At 37.6% G+C, this 10457-nt stretch overlaps 1 protein-coding gene across 1 annotated transcript; it reads right to left on the reverse strand.

Moving 5' to 3' along the window:
• Positions 1-8251: 8251 nt before the first annotated feature.
• Positions 8252-9947, reverse strand: LOC109425033 (serine protease gd). Its single transcript, XM_019700231.3, has 2 exons — positions 9626-9947; positions 8252-9550 (listed from the first exon to the last, which is right to left on the reverse strand). The coding sequence occupies exons 1-2, from the start codon at positions 9944-9946 to the stop codon at positions 8423-8425; spliced, it is 1449 nt and encodes a 482-aa protein (XP_019555776.3). The 5' UTR covers position 9947; the 3' UTR covers positions 8252-8422.
• Between the last annotated feature and the right edge of the window lie 510 nt (positions 9948-10457).

Genomic DNA, 10457 nt, shown 5'->3' on the forward strand with positions numbered 1-10457 from the left:
TTAGAAAATGAAAGCAAATTTTCTCAGGAATAAAAAAAAATAAAAAGGAAAAAGTTTTCCACCGTTGAGGAATTGCATACAGAAAAGCCGGAAAAACTGTGCCCGAACTCGCGGCAAATTTTCAAAAAAATATTTTTGAGAAGGTAGTTGCATAAGAAAAGCCGGAAAAACTATTCCCGACCTCGAGGAAAATTTTCAAAAAATATTTTTGAGAAGGTTCAATTTCATCAGCTTTGATCGCGGAAATTTTTGGAATGCACTTTTTTTTTCGTTCTTGAGTTATGGCCAATTATGTGAAAAATGACCATAAAAATATATGCTTACATGGTTATTTTTCACAAAATTGATCATAACTCAAGAAAGAAAAAAAAAGGTCCATTCCAAAAATTTCAGCGATCAAAGCTTATGAAATTACCTTCTCAAAAATATTTTTTGAAAATTTTCCGCGAGGTCGGGAATAGTTTATCCGGCTTTTCTTTTTGAATTTTCTCAACGTTGGAAAATTTTGTGGAAAACTTTTTCCACTTCATATTTTTTTTTAGATTCCTGAGAAAATTTGCTTTTATTTTCATTAAAAAACTTTATTTCTACGATGCTTCGTTCTTGAGTTATAATTTTTCAAAGAAAAGGCTTATATGATACATTTGGCCATTTTTCAACAAAATTGGCCATAACTCAAAAACGAAAAAAGTGCATTCCAAAAATTTCAGCGATTAAAGCTTATGACCTTCTCACAAATATTTTTTGAAAGTTTTCCACGAGTTCGGGCATTGTTTTTCCGGCTTTTCTTTACGCATTTTCTCAGCTGTAAAAAAATTTGTGGAAAACTTTTTCCAGTTCTTTTTGGATTTCTGAGAAAATTTGCTTTCATTTCCCAAAAAAAAAACTTTGTTTCTATGATGCTTCGTTCTTGAGTTATGATTTTTCAAAGTAAGTAGTGTCAGGGGAAAACAATGAATGAAGTTTTCCGCGAAAATAGGCGACCCTGAATTTTCTCATTTTTTGTTCATATATTCATGAGCCCTGCCTGTGGAAAAATTTTCATGAAAATCTGAGACCCTTCGGCCTAATTTGTACGATAATGAACAAAATGCCCACTACATACATTTCTCCTCATAAGTTCGGTTCTCGGTCCATTGTACTCTGCGAATGCGTAAGTTCAAGCGGATAGGAGTGTTGGAAAATGGCAGAAGTTCAATTTGGTGCGTGGATTGCTTATTGGTAAGCTTCAGGTGATAAATTGTGTTCCAGCACAATTCACGGTTTACCGATTTCTAGGCGTAAAATAATAGATTGATTATACAGGCATACCTCGATAGTACGTACACCACCGCTTCGTTTAGTGTACGTACTATCGAAACGTACGTACTATCAAATCACAAATTTTTATTTCAATTTTCATTTTTAAATCAAAGAATGTTATTTCTAGAACGCCAGGATTGCCAAAAAATACATGTGACCTAAGGATCCGTTTATTAATTATACGTAATTTTGCTTGTTTAGGATCCTATCTTTATTGACGAATTTCGCCCCAAATCGTATTCGGAGTTGGCAGCACCTTCTCAGATTACAATGAAACTTTCTGGGTATGTACACCAAGACTAGATAAACCACTTTGCATACTTAGTTTCTTCAAAATTTATCTGCTGACTTTTGAAAAGGGCTAAACTTTTTTTTATGGATTTTATAAAAATGTTTTTAATCAAAAAATGACTACTCCTACAAAAAAGTGTTGTATGGGTGATTATCACAAAATAAGTCAAATTTTAAGAAAATAATACTGAAAAAAATCCAAAATGAGCCCTACACTGAAAAAAAAAAATCATTTCTAAAAATTCAAAGTTGATTTAAAAAAAAAAACACCATTTTTGATTTTGATGAAATTTTGTCTCAAGACAGGTAATTATGTTCCCTACCAACCGTCCATACATCACAAGATGGGCACTTTTAAGGAAAAAAAGTTTTTCTAACAAAAACTTTTTCATGTCCAAATTATTATTTTTTCAGTGTCATTTTTTAAAAACAAACTAAACCAGTGAAGGTTATCTAGTAATCTCAAAATGCAATGAAACTTATTGTGTCATATGCGACAATGCAATGCACCCATATTCACGCAGCAGCACTCTACAAGTACGAAACAATATACAATTAGAACACGCATTTCATACGTGCTGCTGTAATTTCTACCCAAACGTTTCTACCCCATGTTCTTACCTAATATTAGGTAAGGCTATTTATTAGATTCGAACTACCTAATCGAAAAAAAAAACAAATCAAGAGTTGTACCTAAAGCAAATATGAACAAAACAAGAAAATGAATCGGTATCATTCAACGTGTTACTTCTCTTTGGTTATTAAAGGCAGTTCTGAAAAGTAATGGATCAATCGTATAAATCAAAATTCAACAAATTCAAGTGCAGTGCAAAAATAAACAATCCAAAGTGCAACCGTCATAATCTACGGGGCATGTCATTAAGATTGATAGATAAAATTCATTCCATGGGATATACACATGAAATTGACGAATCGATGAGTATTTGTGAGTCATGTCGTGGATTGATAAGTCACAACAGAAGCCCGAATACGAAAAAACGCCGATCGGATGGAAACGACGAAACTATGCAACATCATGATGTTCCAGAACCAGAACCGTCAACGAGTGGTCAACAAATCGAACATGAGCTGGGTAAGTAAGCCTTCAACGTGTTAGCTTCTTTTATATAACTCATTTTGCAGCTCGTTGCAAAACTACATTTTTCAGTATTCTTCGTATTTATCCAACCCGGCAAGCCTCGTTGGATAAATGTACTACTTGTGCGAAAAAAAAATCATTTTTGCAACTCGTTGCATAAATAACTATCATTAACTTTCCACTGCATTCATTATTATATTGTTAACCTTAACTTTTATCTTACAGATATGGTACCATCTATTCCATCATTGGAGTCAATTCCGTCAACAGATCAACTACAAGGTCCCCATAATATTGAGAAGTTTAATACCATTGCTGAAACATTGAGTTTATCGCCAATCTCATCTAGAAACATGAGAAGTATGGAATATCGCATAAACAAATCATTGCAGATTACGAAAGCAGTTCGAAAAAATATCTTCGGAATAGATTCAACGGATGTAATTATGCAGTTAAAGGATAATCACCCTACAACTGACAGAAGCGAACAGATTAAAATACTATCTGTACTTCCTAAGTCTTGGTCGGTAAATAAAATCACAAGAGAGTTTAACGCACCAATGTATATGGCGAGGCAGGTGAAGGATCTTGTTTATGAACAGGGTATTCTTTGTACCACCGAAAAAAGAAGGGGGCATGGTATTGATGCTCAAGGATATCATTGGAACAACTCGCAAGCAACAATACACCCATTTGAAATTTACTATATGAAAGATAATAAACTTGTAAATGTTAGCTTCATTATCATATCGGAAGTAATGGCTCACGATACAGTTGCGGTCCAGTTGTTCATCTCAAAAATGATAGATTTTATGAAACAATTAACGAACTTTTCTAAAACTTATTTTATGTCTGATGGGGCAGCATCACAATACAAAAATAAGAAAAACTTTGCTAGTCTATGTAGATTCCAGTCAAAGCATGCATTAAGAGCAGAATGGCATTTTTTTGCAACGTCCCACGGTAAAGGTCCATGTGATGCTATTGGTGGCACTCTCAAGCGAATGGCAAAGAGTGCAAGTCTTGCTCGAGATTATGGAAATACCATAACAACTCCACGAGAGTTATATAACTGGGCAGTTGTACAGACAGATAAAAATATAACTAAATTAAATTTCTGTTACGTATCCACTGAACAGTACATTAAAATGTCAGAAGATCTCGAAGAAATATATAATAACGCTAAAACAATATCAGGCACTCAGAAATTCCATAGTTTTTTGCCTATTCCTGGCGACAAAGTAAAGGCAAACAGGTATTCTAATTCAGAAGATGAACCAAAAATATTTAGTATGATCGGAAAAAAATAGAAAAGAACATGTTTGAAATTGGCTCTAAGACACATATATATATTTGAAAAAATCATAATTATAAATAATTGTATATTTAAAAGTGCACTTCAATACATATTGCGATCAAACATTACATTTCCTAAGAAAATACATTTGTAATATTTTGAAGTTTTTTATGTATAGGAAAATTTCTTCTGGGACTCCTACAATAATTTCACCAGGTAATCTTTCTGGGATTTTTCCAGGATTCTTTCGGAAATTCCTTCCGGGATTCCTCCGAGAATTTCTTCTGAGTGACTTTCAGGCATTACTTTTCAGGAACTTCTTCCGCGATTCCTCTTAGAGCTTTTTCTAGAAATTCTTTTAGAAACTCATTTCGGGCTTTCTTTGAGAAGTCTTTCCAGGAATCATCTAGGGACTCTTTTTTTGCTTTCTAGCAAGAACTCTGACAGGAATTCCTGCAGACTCTTCTGGAATTCTTTCAGATGTTTGTAATGAGAATCCTCCTGGAGTTTATTATGAACTTTCTGGAGTATTTTGTTTATGGAATTCCTCATGTAGTTCCTGTAGGATTCTCTTGAATAAACACAGGAAAAAGCAACTTAGTTATAGCTCCCTGAAGAATCACATAAATCCTAGAGGGTTTCTAGAATAAGTTTGTAGAGAAACCACGGAAAGAATACTTGGAAGAGTTTCAGGGAAAAACTACTAAGGCAATTTTATAAGGAATAAAGAATCTCGGAATTAATTTCTACAGAAATCCAGGAATCTATGGAAAAATCTCGGAGAACTTCCTAGAACAATCCTGGCAAGAACTTTTGACGGAACTCCAGACGGAACATCTTACGGAATCTCAGAAAAAAATAAACTCTTGGAAAACCCCAGAGAGATCTTCTGAAGGAATCCCAAATAAACTTCCGGAAGAATCTCATTAAGAGCTTACGTAATCCCAGAAGAAGGCTCTGGAACAAATTTCTTTTAGAATCCCAGAAGGAACTCCATGAGCCACCATGCCACCATCAAGTTATAAAACAGCACACGCACGCATACCCTACATTTTGAATTAAATCCAACCACTTATGATAAGCTGGCGAATTTTTTTTTTTAATCCGAGAGCTGACGATTTTTTTAAAGTCCGAATCGTAAACAACAAAGCCACGAAACGTCAAAAACTAAGAACATTTTCCTTAGCAACCACGGTTTGCAGGGCCCTACGGTACTCAAAGTTTTTTAAATTTCCAAACTCATGAAAAACTGTCAAATATTTTATACATACATATCGCAAAAAAAGTCAATTGTTGGAAAACGAAATAAAAAAATAACAAGTAGGGGGATTAGGGGCATAATGGACACCCTAAGCAAATGAGTATGTTAGGCCTGTATAACAGACAAAAACTTAACATATTATCAGTTGGCTTACAATTTTAACTTGTTTTCTACGTAATTCAATCATTTACAGCTGGTAGAATGTCATTATTGAGAAGAAATAATGAATTGTAAACCGCGTGTTTTTTGGGGCTGACAGGAAAGGTACGGGGCGACATGGACACCCATAGGGGCATAATGGACACCCCTGCATATTTTATGCTGCATCTTTGAGAATATCGACCAGTTAAGTAATTTGCCTACGAGGATCAATACCACAGACATAATACTCCATCTTAGACGAGTTTACATAACTTCAAAGTAAGTTGAATAAATGGTTAACTAAAATAATCGGATTGTTATTTTTTAAGGACAAACGTCTTGAAATCCCGCTTCAACAGTGCATCAAAACTTCAGACGCACAAATCTCAAGAAGCAAGCTTCAAACAATAGTGCATTACATTATTCTGTTCTTGCTCACTTGCAATAAGCTTAAAATAAGAAGCTCAGGTGCGCTGGTTTTGTTTACGAAGAGATTTGTGCGCTCGAAATCGTGAGTAGGTGCCAAAGTCTGCCATTGTGGCGGCCATTTCGGGATTCTAACAAGTCTGTCCTTAAACTCTCTAAAACGCCTAACAGTATGCTACGCGCGTACATCCATTCATAAGTACCAGTGTTCATTTCGCCCCGAATTGACTACAACATTTAAATTGCTATTTTCAGTAAGTTCTGATCAAAAATATAATACTTTATCCTTTGCGAAATCTGCGTATACATGTAGATAAGCTAACAATTCACTTGTTTGTATGGGGGACACACTCAAACACTCGTAATACCTTATTTGCAACTGCTTCGAAATTATAAGAAATCCACCATATGAAAAACATACTTCAATTTCAATGATATTTTGGTTATTTTAGAGGAATATAAATGGTATTTAAAAAAAATAGAACAATGACTTGTTCCTTAACACTTATGCATTAAACGTTTTACATAAAAGTCAGCGGTTTCGGCAAAAATAGGGGTGTCCATTTCGCCCCGGGTGTCCATTATGCCCCTAATCCCCCTAAGTGAACTTAAATCAATGGTTTGGATAAGTAACTTGATGGGTTTAGAAATTTAGTTTTTTATATTACCACACAAAATAGAACCATCATGTACCTTTTTTTATTACAACGATCTATTTGTAAAGAAAGCGTTTAGTTAATACATAAGTGACCCGATTTTGTCAGCCCCTTTCAGGAACACATTTTTTTCTCTCCACAAAAATCTAAACGGATATTCACACTTTTTATCCCTCTATGTTCTGCCTTTCAGCAGTAGTTTGATGATGATCTTAAATGAATTGGTCAAAGTTTGACAGTTGGATAATGAGAGCAAAAAGCGAAAAGGGGCTGACAAAATCGGGTCCGTACTGTAACTGTGCAAGTGCTTATAGACCACTAAGCTGAGAAGCAGTCCTCCCCAGCTGGGATGTAACGCCAGAATAATGATGCCAGATATTATGACTGGTAGAAAATATCTCTGTATAAAGCGAAGAATACTGCAATCATTACATCAAACGTATTCGTTCATGCCTTCCATTTCGCTACATTTTAAAATTGTTGTAGATTAAAAATAAACTAAATTTTGGTGTACGTACTATCGAGCAAAATGTACGTACTATCAAGGGTTCGTACTATCGAGGTATGCCTGTATTCTGATGTGAAGTTGAAAGAATTGGATGGATATGATTTTATAACTCCGTTTCTGATTATAATCACTGTCAAACAGACGTAACACCTAGAAATTTTTTCCTAAAATTTCATCGGTCAGTTTATACTACCTACCAGCACCATAGGCGAAACTACTGGGGGTGCTGGGGGTGCCAGACACCCCCTAGAATTTAAATGCGGTGCTGTGAGATATGGAGCGATGAATGATGAATGGATGAACTAATGAATATTTGTTGTAGTGCACCCCAAATGAGGTACAGATACAGGTGGCGCAGATAAACATTGTAAACCACTGGTTGTCTTTTTTATTCTACCGCTGATCAAATGCAACTCAATTAGTGACGTCACTAATTGAGTTGCATTTGATCAGCGGTAGAACAAAAGAGACAACCAGTGGTTTGCAATGTTTATCTGCGCCACCTGTATCTGTACCTCATAGGTGCACCCCCTGGTAAAATTTCGTAGTTTCGCCTATGACCACCACACTACCTGCGGAACATATTTGCACGAAATACGATTTCGAAACCGCTAGTGTGGTACGCAAAATCACAACAATTACAATGCAACATTACAATTACAACACTCCTTGTAAGATATTCAACTACGTTAATACAAAACGATCGTTAAATGTGTGGTTGATGCAAATTTTGCCAGTGTTACGTCTGTTTGTCTGTTATAATTATGGATATTTTTTTTTTTTTTTTTTTTTTTTTTTTTATCTGTATTAACGAGATTTTTAGCCCTAGGCTAGTTCATCTCGGGACCCACGCTTTACTTCCCTTCCGAAGGAAGAACTCACATTTTGCGAGTTTGTCGGGAGTGGGATCCGATCCCAGGTCCTCGGCGTGATAGTCAAGTGTTCTAACCATCACACCAGATCCGCTCCATCATTATGGATATTCGTAAAACCAAGTAATATATCCGAATGAACCGACTGTTTTACCAATAGTATTCCCATTGTATTGGCTAAGAAGGCCTCGTTGCTCTGAAGGTGAATGCATATTTTTCAAGCAGCAGAAATGAATGTTCAATTTATTGGCAATGTTAGCGGTAAAATGGTCATGAAATTTATTTCTTATTCAGTCATATTTTAAAATCGTACATTATCTATGCTATGCATTCTGTTCTGCTGTCCTTTTATAAATTTAAACACAACATATGATTGCGTGATTCTAAACTAGCTGGCGGGCGACTCTGCTGGCCTTCTAATGGGATCATTATTCTTAACTTAGCGATCCTCGCGTTGTTCGTAATTCGATACCGCGCGCATGGTTTTACTATCAGACTCTCGATTTTATTGATATTTTTCTTGTGCTCCCATCATTGGCTGCTCGACGGGGGTGGCGCCAGTGGCAACCTCATGAAACCTGAAGATTGTGATCCTCCATCCATTCGTGATACTTGGCTACATCCGTGTAGACGGTATATTTACGCGCATCACATTTGCCCGTGTCCGGGTCGATAAGTGCATAGGAGACGATGCCCCTCAGAACCCAACGGCCCCCACGCAACACGAACAGTCCGCTACCCGAATCACCCTGGCACGGTCCTGCGCCTTGACCTCCTGCGCAAAATGTACGCTTAGATGTTGTCAGCTGGAATCCGATGTCGGACCGGACGCAGTCCACTTCTGACACTATTGGGACTTGGGCACTCTTAGGGATGTCAGAGATTATTCCAGACTCGGAGAAGCCCCAACCAACGACGGTACCCAGCTTACCGACGATGAGCGATTCCTCGTCGGATTCTGACCAAACACAGATGGGTCTAATCGAGTTGGTATAGGTGATTTCGTTAGGAAGAATAACGGCTCCAATGTCGTAGTCGAAAGCATCCCCACGGAAGCCCGAGTGTATCACAAGAGCACGAGGGTTGATCGTTCTCGAATCGATCTCAGTCCAATCCATGATGTTGTAACGTCCAAGTGAAACCAATATATCATCGGCATGCAGGCGAGTGTTCAAATTCTCCACCAGAAGACAATGGGCAGCGGTTAGTAAAATTTTGTCGGAGATAAGAGTCGCTCCGCAGCGAAACTGCAGTGAGCCTAGGCCGTTGTTCTTGTAGTATAATGCACTCAGCCAAGGCCATTCACCTCGACGGGTTTTTGTTCCTTTGAACATCAACGGTACGGCTCGATTAACAGGTTGTCCACAAATTTGTTTGTACGAGAGCGATGTATGTTCTCCGCCACCAAATTTGGCATGGCTCAATGGGTGCATTCCGGGATTCTGATTTTCATCGATACTACCAAAATCATCACCAACATTATGTTCACCCGCGGGCAACGCGTGAAGGTTTGTGTAATGATGCAACTTGATGGTAGTTATCCGCTGTCCTTGCGCAGCTGGTCCAGTGCATAGAATCTTCTCATTCAGCTTGATAGAAACCAAACTGGGCAATGGATGGGACAAGGAGACTCGCAGTTTGGCTGCGTTCCGTGGTAGCTCGTGGATATTCAGTAACTCCAATGAACCCGTTGAGTGCTAGGTTTGAACCAAAATGATGAGGTTAGTTTGATCGATAGAACGGCCACAACAAATAAATACAGCTATACATACCACGACCGATGGCATTGAGAGGATCACCTCCAAGGTGTTGTTAAAAGCGGCACGATATCCCTTAACAACAATAGTTCCGAAGACGACGTGAGTCTTAATGTCTTTGGCGTATTGGAAAATGTTCGGACATGGTGATACCGGGACATTTGCCGGGGTGCATGGTACAATGTTTAGGTGGACGCACAGAGCTAGAAGCCGGAGAAGCTTCATCGTTTGTTTGGATTGTATGATCAACTGAAATTTAGTGGCATATAGAATAGGCGATCGTGGAAGGTATTTGATATAAAATTCATGGTGATGGCTGATAAATAACGATGACATTAAGCGTAGATCATTTAGAAACGGGACAATGGACAATGTTGTTGTCATTTAGAAACGGGACAAATGGACGCCATCGAAAGATTCCGACACTTCGTCGAGGGAACTCAGTTCCGAGTAATAACGGATGCACAGTCCCTTAAATGGCTAAATAAGATCAGCATTGAAGGCAACTCGGCAAGATTGGCCCGATGGGCTTTAAAGCTCCAACAACACGATATGATCTTAGAATACCGTAAAGGAAAACTAAATGTCATCGCAGATGCCTTGTCAAGATCGGTAGAGGCTGATGTTCTCACGGTGGATCTAGATTTGGAGCGATTAAAAAAGAACATCACTACGAAACCTGACCAGTATAAGGACTTCAACGTTACTCACGGGAAAGTCTATAAATATATTCCGTCAGGTCGATCAGAAGATCGAAGATTTGAGTGGAAGTTAATTCCCACAAAAGCAGAACGGATACAAGTACTAGAAGCCGAACATGGGATTGCCCACTTCGGGTTTTAAAAAA

This window comes from Aedes albopictus, chromosome 3 (genome assembly GCF_035046485.1).
Source record: "Aedes albopictus strain Foshan chromosome 3, AalbF5, whole genome shotgun sequence".
NCBI classification, from domain to species: domain Eukaryota; kingdom Metazoa; phylum Arthropoda; class Insecta; order Diptera; family Culicidae; genus Aedes; species Aedes albopictus.